General features: G+C 45.6%; 1 protein-coding gene across 1 annotated transcript in view; it reads left to right on the top strand.

The window, feature by feature from the left end:
• Positions 1-992: 992 nt before the first annotated feature.
• The window catches only part of LOC129865064 (lysine-specific demethylase 7B-like), a 31,057-nt gene continuing 14,678 nt past the window's right edge, over positions 993-17,371 (top strand). Inside the window, exons 1-7 of the mRNA XM_055937528.1 lie at positions 993-1,125; positions 10,751-10,836; positions 11,439-11,556; positions 11,802-11,962; positions 13,712-13,853; positions 14,192-14,378; positions 15,040-15,202. Of these exons, the coding sequence (XP_055793503.1) occupies positions 1,028-1,125; positions 10,751-10,836; positions 11,439-11,556; positions 11,802-11,962; positions 13,712-13,853; positions 14,192-14,378; positions 15,040-15,202 (955 nt within the window). The 5' untranslated portion in view covers positions 993-1,027. The remainder of the gene's footprint in view (positions 1,126-10,750; positions 10,837-11,438; positions 11,557-11,801; positions 11,963-13,711; positions 13,854-14,191; positions 14,379-15,039; positions 15,203-17,371) is intronic.

Below are 17,371 nucleotides of genomic sequence, written 5' to 3'. Positions count from 1 at the left end.
TCTTGGTTTCCACTAATGCGATTCTGCTCAAATAAACCAATGCAGGCGAAGGGTCCTGCCTGGCTGATGCTTATTCAGACACGCCGACTACGGTAACAACAGCTCATTAAAGCAGAGTGGCTCCCCACAGGGAACTGTCATGAAACCTCAGGGAATGCCACAGGCCATATACACACCATCATGACTGATGGGCTTTGACCTTAACACCCTGCAACACCCTCAAATCAAGTTGTAGCAAAGCTATTTAAACATCCAAACTCAGTTACACTTACATATGTTAAAATCCGACAATTATTGGCATTTTTATGAAATATCAACTGCTAAATAGTATCATTGTCTCTCCTTGGGAGGGCTTCATATATGGTTTTCTAGTATAAATACAGTATTAGGCACATGCCAAAGTCAGCAAATAAATGCATGTTTCCATAGGTGCAGTCACAGTGCTGCATGCCCTGCATGCATTAAGCCCACTTGACTATGCAGAGCTGCACAGATGGGTTTATGGGGGGATGGGCACTGTCAGCTCACACAGATCAAACGGGTCGGCAGTCCTATTGCTATTCCCTACCCACAAAGCACGTAGAGCACGTCAGACACTCTCCGTGAGAAATACCAGGCAGGGAGAGCATTTTGTTGTGTTGATCACGCTTCCTGTATTCTGAACAAGGCCATATGAGTCCAAACCAATGGCAGTGCTTTTCCTGCTGAGTGCAGCCTTGGGCACTTTGACCAAGTTGTGTCAGTTTGCATCATGTCACTGTTGTTTATAGGTCAATGATGACTGTCGAGTTAAATAGAAAACAACTATTTACATCATTCACAATGTTCTAAGTATAGGTATTTGCTATTACACTGAGTAACCAGATGGAAATAAATAATTTGGAAATTGACGTCAGAGATAGGCTTGCCCCAATGGCTTTCCCATGCTTTCTTTCGCATATGATCGGGTTTCCCCTCGACTCTTTCCGCGTACCCAACCAAATCCCCGCCCCACTTTATTCCTGCGTTGTTTGGGGACAGTAGGAAGATGGCGGCGGCCCAGCTGTACTGTGTCTGCCGGCAGTCTTATGATGTGAGCCGGTTTATGATCGAATGCGACCTCTGTAACGACTGGTTTCATGGCAGGTATGGAGATTACACCTTCCTTGACACATGCAATCGATTTAACCGACTAAACGAACAGCCTGTGCTTCGGAGTAAGCGAGGATTGTCATGTGGTTGTGACTGCTATTTGTGTGTAACGGGGTCTTCTCTGGTCTCTCACTCTATTGGCACCTCGAGCTAGCTAAACTGCTAGCTAAACTTTACAAAATAGTAAACCGAGCCAGTGTGTTTTTATTTCCATTATACATATTGTGAGTTAGTATTTTACTCTACTTAATGGGATATTAATAGTGTGTGCTGGAGGTTTAAATGTTCTCTTAGCCGACAGCAGTTTGTCAAAATAAATTAGCCTAACGTTACTAGTTTGCTACCGTTAGCTAGCCAGCTAAGCTTGTGTGTGACGAGTTGTCAATCTCAGTGATCAAAGCCAGCCCTTTAAACATTTGGTCTGTTGATAGAAGCCTATAGGCTTAGCCTATCCAATTGATTTGAGAACAAACTTACCTGGTTATCGATTTAAAGGCGTGGGTTCTGGTTTTAATCCAGCTTGTCATCCTTTACTATTGAGTTGGGTTAATGCTAGTCTGCTTAATCAGCCTCTAATATACAATAATTGTGTATTACGGCCTGATTAATCAGACTACGTTGGTGCATGTGACAGCCTGACCTGACCCTGGACTTTCCTAGTTTAGAATTTAGGCCACACGCTTTTGTGAATTCAATTGAAATGGAACATCAATCTCTTGCACGTTATTGGTGGCATCACTTCACTAGCTAAGTGACCTCTTGCATGATCAACATTTTTAGGGGTAAACTACACAAATCCTACTATTTGAGTGAGTGACCTCGTTTGTTAGTGGCCATAAACCTAAGATGAGAGAATATGATTGTTGTTATTTGTGGGCTTTTGATTGACAGCTCGAGGTTGGGTATTTAAATCCCCCCTTTCATCGAAAATGGGCACATGTGTTATACCCCTAGTGGAAGAAAGGAGTATTGAGGAGAAAATTAAAGACAACTAATATGACTACAATAGCAGTTTGGCGTGTGTGGAAATTGCAAAGCTATTGCGTAACTACACTCTGTAGACTGCCAAGAACTCAACGCCCAGAATGATGGGATGCCTGAGCCAGGGAAGACTGTCTGTGTCATGTGCCAAAAGAAGAGGAACAAACTTAGGAGCTTCCCCATTGACTAATAACACATGTACACACTGCTCTGCTCCAAAACCAGAGGGTTCTCTACCAATCTTTCCCATCAGGCTCGCCAGAAGGAAGTGGCATGCCTTTGGCTGTGGATGGTATGCAAACGTAGTGGAAAGCAGAGAAGCTGCCATGCCTGCACTGGAATCCTGGTGCCCGCTTGTCGGCACACCACCATACTTCCCCAAGTGTGAGCCGGGGTTGTTTCTAGCTGCCTGGCCGGGAGGGATGAGCCGGGGTTGTGACTAGATGCCTGGCCGGGAGGGCATTATTTTCTCTCACCAGTGACTGAACCCTGGATGCTCGTATACACCAGTATGGCTTACGGCTCCCAAACGGAACTAGGCAGAGGAGCCAACCAGAGTGCTCTGTGTTGTTTATAAGGTGTAGACTATGGACCAGGTAGGGGGCAGAAGACAGAAATAGTGGCCTGCTAGTTTCCTAATGGCCTAACACACTGTACACTACAGGCATGTGCATAGGGCCTGTGCAGTGAAAGAGCCTCACATCCACTGAGCAGGCCTGTGCTGCGGATGCTTCTGCTGAGACTGTGGAGATGGCACTCTGCTGAAACATTGCATTACGAATGACAACAAACCCCGTATGGAGTCAGTGGCTCACGTTGCAGCCCACAGACCTGCGTCTCTCTCCAGGCTGCGTGGGTGTGACTCCCAGTTCATGTCTGGTTCTGGTAGAGTGTGTGGTAGTGGTGAGACAGCAGAGACTGGATGAGACACAGGGGAATGATTGATGGTAGCTCCACAGAGGCAACTTCAATGTACCATCCATCATTATGTCATACACTCTGAAAAGACTGAAGAGAGGTGGATGCTCTCCCCCTGTCCTCCTTAATGTTGTGAGAGAATTTTAATTTGTGGGAGAGCTTGTGTTTTTAGTGTGTGTGACTCAGACCTCAGATGATGGTTAGTGTCATGTTTACATTCATTAGTGGGACTCTATGGGGTCTTTGTCTCTGGGGTATGCCAATGACATTACTCTCAGATTGATCAATGCTGATTAGGAGGTAAACAGCATCATGTATTGATTTCCAGTCGTTTAGAGTCACGGTATATTAGTTGGTTCGCTTATGATGATGAAGCAAGGGTGAACTTTGCTTCAGATTTGTTCTGCAGCTGATGGGGAGAATGGACCAATGTTTTGCTCTCTTGGAAATACAATGAGGAGTTGAAAGTAGGATTTTACTAAGGATAACCACACTTAGCTGAGTGCATTCCTTTTTTCACTCTGACAGAAACCCTCTGAAAAGTAGCATGGCAAGTTGCATCACTGCCTGATTGACATCTACTTTGCCTACATATCATGCTTGAATATTAGAAGAGTAAGCACTGCTGCACTAAGGACCAATCCAGTTTGTCAGCCAGTGTAATCATGTGTTGACAGATCTAGTGGGAGAGGCAGAGACTGAGGGTGTACTGTGAAGGCCTAGGTGTATGGCCTAGGTGTATGGCCTAGGTGTATGAGGCTCACTAAAGAGACGTAGGCCTATGTTGAGAGCATGTGTGAGAAGACACAAACTCAGTCCCCCACCGCCTTAGAAGAAACGACTCAGTTCAACATGAGAACCTCAAGGCAATGCAACCTGCACCATAAACAATGAAGTTGTTCCACTCCTTCCCCGGGGGACTACAATGTCCCATAAACAACAAAGCAGCAATCCTCTTTTGTTTGCCAGCTGCCTACAGAGAAGTCCTTCTACCCTAAGCTGTCTGTAGAAGCTTAGTGATGTGGGTTAATGGAGGGGAGAGGTTGTTGTGTACTAAGGCCCTTCATCAGTGCATTGTACCCCATTGATATGATGGGTATCCTTTTCTCAGTGAGGGTTCAAATGGTCTGATTTTATGCCCACTTGGATCCTAGTCTTTGGAAAGGCAGGAGTCAGGTGCCCTTTGGGTCTAAATGAACCCAGGCAGGTGTGTTTAACTGCCCTCACCCCTCCCCATCCTCTCCCCCATTATCCATTAGCTATCTGCCAGTTCTCTAATGTAGGCGGGTTGGAGCCCTATGCAGGGGGGTTATTAAGTGCTTAACGTAATGGCTGAGCCCGCCTACAACCCTTTGTGTGTCTCGGCTGATCATTGAGACACAATGAACCCCTCACAGTACATAGACTAATGAATAACCCCAGTCACACAGGAAGGCAGGCAGCTCCACAACAGAGGATGTAGAGGGATAGGAGCTGATGTCGGTGGGAGAGTTGACAGCTCTCCTGATTCAGGACAGGATGTTTGACCCATAGAGATAGAGAACTCATCATGGATATAACCCATTTTAGCATGGACTTTGCCATTGAGGGCTTCCACCATTTTTTAAAGTAGTCAACTGGGTGTGGATTCCTATGAGTGGGAGCAATCAACCAATGAAGAAGAAGATGGCCTCAATGGTGCTGCTCATGCTGTTACAGATTCTTTAATGGCACAGATAAAAAGATGAGTCCTCAATCTATCTCTCTGGTTTGACCTCATGCTGCTAGGCTGGTGTCTGCCCACCATTGGCAAGGGGCTGGCATTGTTTCTGGTAAAGTGGTGAGACAGTGACAGACACACACAGACCCATATTGGGCTTTATTTCCCCCAGGGCTGATGTCACTTGATTTATTACTATACACTAAATACCAAAGTTTTGTCTTCCACACAGCTCTTAAATTAAGTCAGATTTATAGTTTTGTTGTCTTCGATGGAGCAGCCTCAGTAGTTTTTAAAGAGTGAGATTGATTTGAGTTCAAGGAGTCAAGGATAAGTAGCTACACAAGTTGCATCATCATCAACACTCCCCAGCCCTCCAGTTTCCAAGTGACTCACCCAACCCGTCATAACTGCGCAAGGGAAGAAACCGCATCAGTCTGGTGGCACAGTACCCTGCTTCCCCCCGTGCCGGCCCGCGCTGCGCGGGTGCTACACAAGATGACCAGGCAGAGGAGGTGTAGGAGGTGAGCTTGGCTCGGCTCAATCCCACAGCCACACGCTCACTCTGTCGCGCTCGCTCTAGCATGTCCCACCCCGACAGACAGCCAGGAGAATTCATGTCAGGCCCGGGTTGACATAATTGGTGCGGTGACTCATTCTAGTCTCCCCAGCAAGGCCATTGAGCAACCTCAGGACTCAGGAGCCAAGATTCCAGCCCACTGCTGCATTGTAGCTCATCTTGGCTGCTGACGTAGGAAGTGAGTGGAGGTGGACTGTGGAGGCCACTCTGTAGGGTTAGGACACTGAAGGAGTTTATAGCGTTTTATCTTCTATAAATGTGGCCCTGAGTTTTTTCCGATGACCTGACCAGGAAAAACTCTTAGACCGCTGCGACACATGGGAGACCACTAAGGCACTGCATCGCAGTGCTAGAGGCTTCACTATAGATCCGGGTTCAAGCTGGCCCAGACCGGGAGACCCATGAGACGGCGCACAATTGTCCGGGTTAGGGGAGGGTTTGGCCGGCCGGCCGGAACGTCCTTGTCCCATCGCGCTCTAGCGATTCCTGTGGCCGGCCGGGCACATGCACGCTGACACAGTCGCCAGTTGGACGGTGTTTCCTCTGACACATTGGTGCGTCTGGCTTCCGGGTTAAGCGAGCTGTGTGTCAAGAAGCAGTGCGGCTTGGCAGGGTTGTGTTTCGGAGGACGCATGGCTCTCGACCTTCGCCTCTCCTGAGTCCGTACGGGAGTTGCAGCGATGGGACAAGACTGTAACTACCAATTGTATACAATTAAAAAAGGGGTAAAAAGTACCCAAAAATGTTACAATAAAAAAAATATTACTCATATCCCTACCTATCTTGCTTACCTCGGTTATTACTCCCAGTCCCAACCTGTTACGGCTTCAGGCTGGCTCTACAGTTAGTGTGAGCTGCTGTCTATCAATATTCTGCTGAACAACAACACCATTGCTAAGGAGACTTAACCAGCAACAACACACCACCAGAGAAAGTTCAAGTGTGATGCCGCTTCCTGCTGGCCTTTGTTTCCCTTTACAATTTCCTGCAATTTCCACTCTGATCAACGCTGATAGTGGCTGGTTAGAACTGTATCCACTCCTAGGCAGGCCCTCTGTAAAAATAGTGGCATTCTCTGCTATTGAAACCTTTACTACGTCCTCACACAGCACCTAGCCTCCAGGCTAACTCCAGGAACCTGAGGGAGCTGGAAATTTAATGGCTGTCATTTACCACCTTAAGCAAGTCCCCCAGTGTTTTCTGTTTTCACACTGAAAGGAATTCCACTGTTTGTCACTCCCAACTTCAGAGAGCAGGACCTCCAAACGAATTTAAATTTACCCACTGAAGACCAGTCACAGAGCAGGGATATTTGAATGAGAGGAAGACTGCAGAGCGGGAAAAAGGCGGAATTGCTTGAGATTCATAAAGTTGTTTGCCATCTTCATGAACTCGCAAGCCTCTTAAACTAGCTACTAGAGAAACTCAATTTGTGTTTTTACAAGAAAACAGATTGTCACTATGAAGAAATGGGCCCTTTGTGTTTTCTGCTACATAATATCCATGTCAGAGCAGCAAAAGATATTAGTCCACATTTGTCTCTTTATGCTCTTGTCAGCTGAAACTAAAGTTTAGCTTCGACGATTTATCTTTTTGTTTACTTGAGAAGAAGCTCTTTTAAAAGTGCTGTCTTAGATTCCTCCCATATCCCAGTGACACAAATGTTGCCTGCTGTTTTTCTCCCCTTCTCCATGCATCGGTGGGCATCCACGCATAATGGCAACACTCAAAGCCTATTCACAGGATTCTGCGTGTTATTCAGCGTTCTCTTATGGAACAGAGCGTTGGTATGCACCAGAGGAATGTTTGTGTGGCTGCCTGTGGTCTGGCTGTTGTGGGGCGGTCGGGGGTTTGGTGGTGTGGGGGTTTGAGTGGCGTCGACACTGTCGCAGTTCTGTGAGATACTGAGACAAACACATGGTTGAGCCAATGGGAAAGGTCTGGCCCAGAGTGGTCTAGAGGTTATTGTTAGGGCCCAGGGAAAATCTCCTTTCCCTAACTAACTTATTCCTTGGCAGAACGCCACTGTCCTCCAGACAAGTAAAACCGATCGCCTCCCAACTTCAAGGTTGCTTGACTTTTCGTACCTCCTTTAAAAAAATGAGGGACCAAAAGGTCACCTGAGGTCATCTTCCACGTACACTCCGTAGTGTTTCTGGCTCTATGTTTACCTCTAACCTCTCTATGGCCTCTCTCTCTCCTATACATCACTATCCACAGCCACACAGACTGTCAGAGCATGGTGTCAGTTTAGCAAAACCATGATATCTTTTCTGTCTCGTAAGTCTCAAGTCTGGTCCAAAGGATGACCCTTTGAGAGAAACTTGTATGTGACCCCTTTTCTCAAATGCTTTAAATCATGTAAGTAGGAGTCGTCGTCGTCGTCGCCCCCCCCCCCCCCCCCAGACAAAGTAAATGATTTCATGCAGTGGACTGACTCCTTTGTGTACAAAACCCTCTCAATCCCTCAAGCTGTCCAGAGCATGGGCCCTGGAACCATGGATGGGGATATCAGTGAGGGAGAGCCTGTTTCCACAACAGCTTCTCTGTTGTTATGATCCTGGAGAGAAGTCTCCTGTCCCGTCAGTTGATTTATTGGATTTGAAAGTGAAAACACCATGGCGCTAGCCTGGTCCCAGATTTGTTTGTACTGACTTGCCAACCTCTATGGTCAATGTGACGCCAAATATTGGGACCAGGCTATCATGGTCCTGTCTGTCTCTTTAATAGTTGAAGTCGGAAGTTTACATACACTTAGGTTGGAGTCATTAACTTGTTTTTCAACCACTCCACAAATTTCTTGTTAACAAACTATAGTTTTGGCAAGTCGGTTAGTACATCTACTTTGTGCATGACACAAGTAATTCTTCCAACAATTGTTTACAGACAGATTATTTCACTTCTAATTCACTGTATCACAATTCCAGTGGGTCAGAAGTTTACATACACTAAGTTGACTGTGCCTTTAACCTCTCTTGGGCACGTGAGACGGTAGCGTCCCACCTCTTCAAAAGCCAGTGAAACTGCTGGGTGCCAAATTCAAATACAGAAATACTCATTATAAGAATTCAGAAAACAAAACATATTTTACATAGGTTTAAAGATGAACTTCTTGTGAATCCAACCACGGTGTCAGATTTAAAAATGCTTTACGGCGAAAGCATACCTTACGATTATTTGAGAACATAGCCCACTAGACAAATCATTACAAACAGTAGCCAGCCAAGTAGAACATTTACACATGTCAGAAATAGAGATAAAATGAATCCCTTACCTTTGATCTTCATATGGTTGCACTCAGCAGACATTCATTTACTCAATAAATGTTCCTTTTGGTCGATAAAGTCTCTTTATATCCAAAAACCTCCGTTTTGTTCGCGTTTTATTCAGTAATCCGCAGGCTCAAACGCAGTCAAAACAGGAAGACAAAAAAATCTAAATTGTATCCGTAAAGTTCATAGAAACATGTCAAACAATATTTATATTCAACCCTCAGGTTGTTTTTAGCCTAAATAATCGATAATATTTCAACCGGAGAATAACGCCGTCAATTTAAAAGGTAAACAAGAAACACACTCTCTCGGTCGTGTGGATGAAAAAGCTCTGTGACACTTTAGGGTCCACTCATTCAGACTGCTCTTACTTCTTCATTTTTCAGAATACAAGCCTGAAACAATTTCTAAAGACTGTTGACATCTAGTGGACGGCATAGAAACTGCAATTTGAGTCCTAAGTCAATGGATAATGTTATGGCATTGAATAGAAAACTACAAAACCAACAAAAAAATGACTTCCTGAATGGATTTTTCTCAGGTTTTCGATCTGCCAAATCAGTTCTGTTATACTCACAGACACTATTTTAACAGTTTTGGAAACTTTAAAGTGTTTTCTATCCAAATCTACCAGTTATATGCATATCATATCTTCTGGGCCCGAGATGCAGGCAGTTTACTTTGGGCATGCATTTCATCCAAAATTCCGAATGCTGCCCCCTACCCTAGTGAAGTTAAACAGCTTGGAAAATTTCTGGAATTTATGTCAAAGCTTCTGATAGACTAATTGACATAATTCGAGTCAATTGGAGGTGTACCTGTGGATGTATTTCAAGGCCTACCTTCAAACCCAGTGCCTCTTTGCTTGACATCATGGGAAAATCAAAAGAAATCAGCCAAGACCTCAGAAAAAACATTGTAGACCTCCACAAGTCTGGTTCATCCTTGGGAGCAATTTCCAAACGCCTGAAGGTACCACGTTCATCTGTACAAACAATAGTACGCAAGTATAAACATCATGGGACCACGCAGCCATCATACCGCTCAGGAAGGAGACGCGTTCTGTCTCCTAGAGATAAACGTACTTTGGTGCACAAAGTGCAAATCAATCCCAGAACAACCGCAAAAGACCTTGTGAAGATGCTGGAGGAAATAGATACAAAAGTATATATATCCACAGTAAAACAAGTCCTATATCGACATAACCTGAAAGGCCACTCAGCAAGGAAGAAGCCACTGCTCCAAAACCGCCATTAAAAAAAGCCAGACTACGGTTTTGCAACTGCACATGGGGACAAAGATCATACTTTTTGGAGAAATGTCCTCTGGTCTGATGAAACAAAAACAGAACTGTTTGGCCATAAGGACCATCGTTATGTTTGGAGGAAAAAGGGAGAGGCTTTCAAGCCGAAGAACACCATCCCAACCGTGAAGCACGGGGGTGGCAGCATCATGTTGTGGGGGTGCTTTGCTGCAGGAGGGACTGGTGCACTTCACAAAATAGATGGCATCATGAGGGAGGAAAATTATGTGGATATATTGAAGCAACATCTTAAGACCTCAGTCAGGAAGTTAAAGCTTGGTCGCAAATGGGTCTTCCAAATGGACAATGACCCCAAGCATACTTCCAAAGTTGTGGCAAAATGTCTTAAGGACAGGAAAGTCAAGGTATTGAAGTGGCCATCACAAAGCCCTGACCTCAATCCTATAGAAAATGTGTGGGCAAAACTGAAAAAGCGTGCGCGAGCAAAGAGGCCTACAAACCTGACTCCGTTACACCAGCTCTGTCAGGAGGAATGGGCCAAAATTCACCCAACTTATTGTGGGAAGCTTGTGGAAGGCTACCTGAAATGTTTGACCCAAGTTAAACAATTGAAAGGCAATGCTACCAAATACTAATTGAGTGTATGTAAACTTCTGACCCACTGGGAATGTGATGAAAGAAATAAAAGTTGAAATAATTCATTCTCGCTACTATTATTCTGACATTTCACGTTCTTAAAATAAAGTGGTAATCCTAACTGACCTAAGACAGGGATGATTTTTTACTAGGATTAAATGTCAGGAATTGTGTAACTGAGTTTGAATGTATTTAGCTAAGGTGTATGTAAACTTCCGACTTCAACTGTATATACTGACAGTAATGTGATGTCTCCTGTCTCCCCACAGCTGTGTCCAGGTGGAGGAGCACCATGCGGTGGACATTGACGTTTACCACTGTCCTAACTGTGAACCCCAACACGGACCCTCCTTGAGTCAGTATTCCAGTCTGTTTTTGTGTGTCTCTTTGTCTGTCCGTCCTGTCTTTTCTCTGTCTTCTCTTCCTCAGTCGGTCTCTCTCCATCTCTTTTCTCTCCTATCTGTTTTACTACCATCTCTCTCCCTCTCTCTCTCTTTATGTCTCGCTCCCGCGCTCTCTCTTTATCTCTCTCTATTTGTTCCGTCCCCCGTGCCTGTTCACTCTTCCTCCCTTTCTTTATACCTCCCCCTCTCTCCCCCTCCGTGGCTGATGGACTGTCCCCAGGAGAGCAGCATAGTCTCCAGTCTGATTTAGAGGAGCCTGACTCCTGAGAGCCCGGGGCCAGACATTAACAGGCTAATTGAATGGAGCTGTAATCTTTTGACTTCAATGGGTCCTAGCCCTCACCTTGGCCTCTGTGCTAGGGGATGAACGGGGAAAATATATTATCAAGACTAATGACTATCCATAATTCACAAGCCTCCGTTGGTTTAAGGGAAGAAAATTGAATACAGTAATAATTTGTCTCAAGTCTGTCACTGGCTATAGTGATCGTTTTCATGGCCAGCGAATGCTGTGCCGTTTTGTGAGTGATGTTCTGCGTCTCTCCTCTTGCAGTGAAAAAGCGCAACAACTGGCACAGGCATGACTACACCGAGCAGGACGATGGTACCAAGCCAGTGCAGGCTGGCACCTCTGTGTTTGTCAAGGAGCTCCAGAACAGGACCTTTGCCAGGTAGGAGCCCAGAACACTTACCACCGAGGACTCTGATGCCAAGCTAGACCCACTCTCACACCTGCACAGCAAACGCACGTTTGCTCAGCAGTCGTGTTGCTATGAACAAGATTGTGATCTTTGTTTTAGTCACAATGCTTAACATGTATTATGTTCTTAATTTCTCTCATTGGGTATTTACATAGAGTTGAACATATCAACAGGAATTAGCCATTAACCATTGTCTCTCTGTCTGTGTGTTGCAGTGGGGATGAGATCCTGCAGTGGATGCCTGGGGAGCAGGTGACCCAGAGGCACCTGGAAAGTCACGGCTGGCTGTACCCCATCGCTGTGTCCAACATGGAGGGACTGGGACTCAGGCTGCCTCAACCATCTTTCTCTGTCAAAGATGTGGAGCAAGTTGTTGGTAAGGACATAGAGAGTGAATACTGTTTGTGTGTGTGTGTGGGGTGGGGGGGGGGGGGGGGCATGCTCAAGCACCCTGGGCTAGATTTGCTCTGTCTATTTGCAAACATCCCCAGAGTCAAAGTAAATAAATGGGGTAGTAGGGCAGACATTTAGCTTGTAGCACAACTAAGACTGATCACCAACCCATTCACTGCCTGTCTACTGCACAGGATGCCTATTTGATAGGACATATGTTACCTACACCTATTGTTTTGAAATAGAATATAATTAAAAGCTAATGAATGCATTCCCTGTCAGATAATGAGTGCCTAACGTTGAGCGGACGCCATCTGTCCGTCAAACAAACAGGTTGCCAGGTTCAGAGGCTATTTACCCCTTTATCAATCATCTCTCAATGGCTGAATAAGCCCTACAGGAGGGGAGGGCAGGTCTTCCTCAGCCTCCAACACGAACACCTCTGCACTCTATAGAATAGAAAGGCCTGGTACCACAAGGCTCCTATTACAAGCCCGTTACTAACCCACAGCTATCTGGACCGACCAGACGCCCAACGCAACCCAAACCCACTTGTGTTTTTATCATGGAAGTTCATATTCCACCCTCTGTGACGCTTCGTTGAGCATTAAGCTGCTCTGGTGGGAAGCAGCACAGGTGTTGTGACTGGGTGGAGACAGAACACAAGCGGGATCGGGTTACCTACCTCCTTACAGTTGGGACACAATGGGGGACAGGCCTGGAACCTGCTGTCTCCTGGGGTTCCCCAAGCCTAGACTATGGTCGGCCAGCTTAGGATAAACCTCCTGGCATTTGTCACCTCCCAGTGCTTAATGTTGTTCCTCCTCATTGGGGGTAGGTGAAGTTTTCAGTCTAAATATCATGTGAAAGGATGGTGTCTGGAAGAACCCTACAGGGTCTAGTTGGAGTGAATGCCAGGTGTCGGTGCATTGCTTAAAACACAGGAATAGTTTGACCATGTGCTACCAGCCACTATAAAGGTGTAGTGTGGAGTATTTACTATGGTCTGTTTTGGGCTTGTTGGCTGGTAGTGACTGAACTCTGTTCTGCTCTCTCTGTTTGGCTAGCTACCCTAACTCCAGCTGTTCACTGTCATCAGACGCTGGCCAGCTGGACCCGCCGTGTGTGTGTGGTGTGTAGGGGGTTGGGGAACATTAGGGGTGTGTGGGTTGGTGGTGGGAGGATCACGCAAGCACCAGCTGTCCTGTCCCCACACTGCCGACAAGCCCCCGTTTCCGGCCCTCTCTCTCCAGCTTTCACTGTGTCGTCTGATTCACTGCCTCCCAGCTGTGCTGGTGGGGTTTTACCCTCACATACCCATTATAGACAGTGGCCCCTTCCCCAGTCTCCACCTCTGGGACTCATATGGACTGGACAGATTTTCTGGCCCTCACCCCCCGCCCCCGCCCCCACTCCATCCACTCACTCCTATGGTGTATTAGCTGTGCCAGTCTCTCCCTTAGGAGTTGTACAGAGACATGGAAATGCCAGAGAGCTTCAGAGTTCAGATCCCCTCGCCCACTGACTCCCATTAAAAATAGTTATCCCTGGTGTCTGTCACTTCAGTAGGGATGGTCCTTTCTCTTAACCAGATGTATTATATCTGACTGAATGGTGCAACTGTTAGACTGTAGACACAAAATGATGATGATTCCATGGGCAGACTGATACCACGTTTTGCTGTCTGCTCCACTATATGACGGCTTGGTCATCATTCTCTTGTCGTCCACAGGCGGTGACAAAGTCATTGACGTCATCGACGTGGCCAGGCAAGCAGACAGCAAGATGAAGCTGAAAGAGTTTATCAAGTATTACTACAAGCCTCATCGGCCCAAGGTGCTCAACGTTATCAGCCTGGAGTTCTCTGACACCAAGTAAGCTGTAATTTGGTCCTACTTCTAATAATCCATTGCAGACTCTCTCTCCATCCAAATGGATGCTATTTACAAGACATGCAAACAGAAACCAAGAGCATCCAGACTGCTGTCAAGTTCTTCATGATTCATTTTGCTACAAAAACACATACAACACAAAAGAACAAACAAGAATGAACACAAACATTCAACGATACATTATGTACAGCTCAAGACAAAAGTGATCAAACTACTTATTATCAATGATATCATTATTTAGTACATTTCAGAACTTTTACTGTGATTTGATCCTCTTAAGTAGCCATACCTCTCTTACCGCTCACTCTCTCCCCCCCCAGGATGGCAGATCAGGTGGTGGTACCTGACGTAGCTCAGAACATGTCCTGGGTGGAGAACTACTGGCCAGATGACTCCTTCTTCCCCAAGCCATTTGTCCAGAAGTACTGCCTCATGGGGGTCAAGAACAGCTACACTGACTTCCACATAGACTTCGGGGGCACCTCTGTGTGGTACCACGTTCTCTGGGTGAGTGGGTGTTAGTTACATGTCCTACATGTACACTAGGCTATCAAATCCTAGCAGTGCGCAAAGTGCAGTTTGGCAAGTCATTGAAATCAGCTCTGTCCACAACATTATTTGGTGATAAATCGATGGCCTGGCTCGCTCTTTGGCATTCCCCTCACCACTTGTAATGCGCGCTGACATTTTAATCAAGTATGTTTGTACATGGGAGGTCTATTTAGAGCAATCTAGCCTTATTGGTACACTGGCAGAAGTTCACCTCGGCAGTACATTTCGTCGTTGGCAAGCTCCAGGGGGAATTCTGTCCCCGCAGTGGTAATAAATTATCCCTCCAACGGCAACAAAGTAACCAACCGCTGCTAATCACAAACTATGCGTTGTGTTCATGGTGACATCACCAGGCTGGCAGGCAAGCACTCTCCTTAGCTATAGAAGCAATGTGCAGCTCAGCTTGTGAAAAAGAGGGCTGGGAAATGCCTCTTAAATGGAAGAAAAAAGTCCCCTGGTGTGGAAGTCAAACACATCTGTGTGTCTCTGAAATTAATCATCTTTGCAGGCATCTGAGTGCTTCCTATTTTATAGTCACATACTGATGTTTTTTGGGTTAAAATGTTTATTTTTTGTGAGCTCTCGTTAACTCTCTCTACTCTCTTTGTGTTTCCAGGGTGAGAAGATATTCTACATGATCAAGCCGACCCAGGCCAACCTTGCACTATACGAGGCGTGGAGCTCCTCTCCCAACCAGAGTGAGGTGTTCTTCGGGGACAAGGTGGACAAGTGCTACAAGTGTGTTGTGCAGCAAGGAACCACGCTGCTCATCCCCACAGGTGTGTGTGTGTCACAGGAGGTTGGTGGCACCTTAAGTGGGCATGCCGGGCTCGTGGTAATGGCTGGAGCGGAACAGGTGGAATGGTATCAAATGTGTTTGATACCATCCCATTTGCTCCATTCCAGCCATTATTATGAGCAGTCCTCCCCTCAGCAGCCTCCACTGGGGGGGTGTGTGTGTGTGAGTAAACATTTGGTCTTTATTTGCCTTCTCTTGTAACAGGCCATGTATTTAGTTTTCCTGAAGAGCTAAACAGCTTACATTAGGCTTGTGTTCCTGGAACGAAAGTGTAGATGAAGAGAGGTTACCACTGACGATGTAGACTGGCCCTGTGAGCGTGTGACACAGAAACCCCTCTGGAATTAGACAGTGTCCCTAAAAGACCTTTTCCACTGTGTCCTTAAATACCTCACACGCCTGCTTTTGGTGATGTGTGTGTATATATAGACTATCTGGTAGTCTTGTCTGCCCCTCCCTAGAGAAACCTGTTGATATCCTCAAAGTAGACAAACAAAACAGTCTAGTTTCCCAGGGTGCCTGTCTGGAAAATGACTCCCTTTTTTTTAAACACTGATGACATGTCATTGCCAAGTGAATTTGGAAAAGCAATCTTTGCTCAGCAACAGCCTAGGCATTAGACACACCCGTCTATATTGTCGTAACACAATAGGAAGTTCCCTAATGGAACAACAGCACCAGTAATGTCGTGAAAGCGACCATATTAGAAGCTCTTGGGCCTACTTTATCCTCAGCTAAGCCTCTGCTATAGCATGTGACATGTAATTCACCTCTCACATTCCACCCCATGTCTTGATGACGTAACGCGTCTAGAGAGCCATGAAAGGGCGACTGCAGTAAGCAGAACCTCATGGTTAACACACGCTCCTTGTTCTCATTAACTACAGATGGCTTTTAGAGTGGTTTCACTCATGTCCTTTAGTGATTTATCCCCATCTCACCGTCTCCGTTCTCACCACAAGGATCCTTCCATAAGCTTACCTAATGGGGGGGGGTCGTATTTCATTTGTAGAACACAGGATTCCATGTTGTTTGGCCTGTGGAGATCACCTGAGGATGATGTAAAACTATACAGGGTATGTAATCGGTTCAGAACAGCAATAGTGTGCAACTCAACAGACTTTTCACAAGTTCAGGGTATCCATACATTTCTGTGTCAATACTCCCATAGGAACAAGAAGAAAACCCACATGTTTTAAAATGCTCCCAAAGTTGTATACCTTGAGTACAGGTTAAGACTAATCATGACCAGGGCTTAAGCTGTGTCTTTTTCAGGGGGTGTGGAGAGGTGGGATAGATATTTGGGGGGGGTAGAGCACAACATACTTGGCCGCTCAACCGCGGTAACCCCGTAACCGCGTCAGTGCCTGCAGTATCAGTGCTGCGTCACCGCCGTCTCTGCTTTCTGTTATCTCCGGAGGTATAAAGAGCACTGCTTTATCTTTACCAGGTCAGGCAGGCCTGATATGACCCTGTATGTTTGCGTTATCAGGTCAGTTTGTGTGCGAACAGTGTGTGTGTCGGTTTTTATCAGGTTGGGTGTTTGTGTGTCACATACCAGGTTTACATCCAACCTTTTTATGCCAGTAAAGTAGATGTCGGAGAGGGAATGTGACGACAGACCTGATGGAAATAGAACATTTGTCTGTAAACTTTCCAATTGTCGTCAAAACGGAATACGCTGAACAAGGTGTCGATTTGTGTCGATAAAATGAATTATGCGATGGAACTGCCTTTGTGTGCAAATATTGATATAATAACCATCATGTCGAAGTAAACTTGGAGTCACGCGATGACATGGTGTGTGGTCCTCCCACAACGACTCATGAAACCATGCAGTTTATTTATTTATTTATTTTTTTTATTTTTTATTTTTTATTTTTTTTATTCTTTGGGGGGTGGATCAGCTTAGTATTGCGGAAAGAATGTTGCTTCCAATGTAATTGTCTGCATCATTTCCATTCCCCCATATTTTTTTGGGTAAATATATATATCCATATACGTATGCATACATATACACATATATACATACACATACCTATATAGACATACATACTTTTTTAAAGAATATGCCTTTATTATTATTCCCCGCGACCCTACCACCAATCCCCCAATTGGAGTAAACTTATAAACACTTCTGCTTTTACCT

Source organism: Salvelinus fontinalis, chromosome 11, assembly GCF_029448725.1.
Source record: "Salvelinus fontinalis isolate EN_2023a chromosome 11, ASM2944872v1, whole genome shotgun sequence".
Taxonomy (NCBI): Eukaryota; Metazoa; Chordata; class Actinopteri; order Salmoniformes; family Salmonidae; genus Salvelinus; species Salvelinus fontinalis.
The sequence above is the reverse complement of the archived record's forward strand: the minus strand, read 5'-3'. Positions and strand labels throughout refer to the sequence as shown.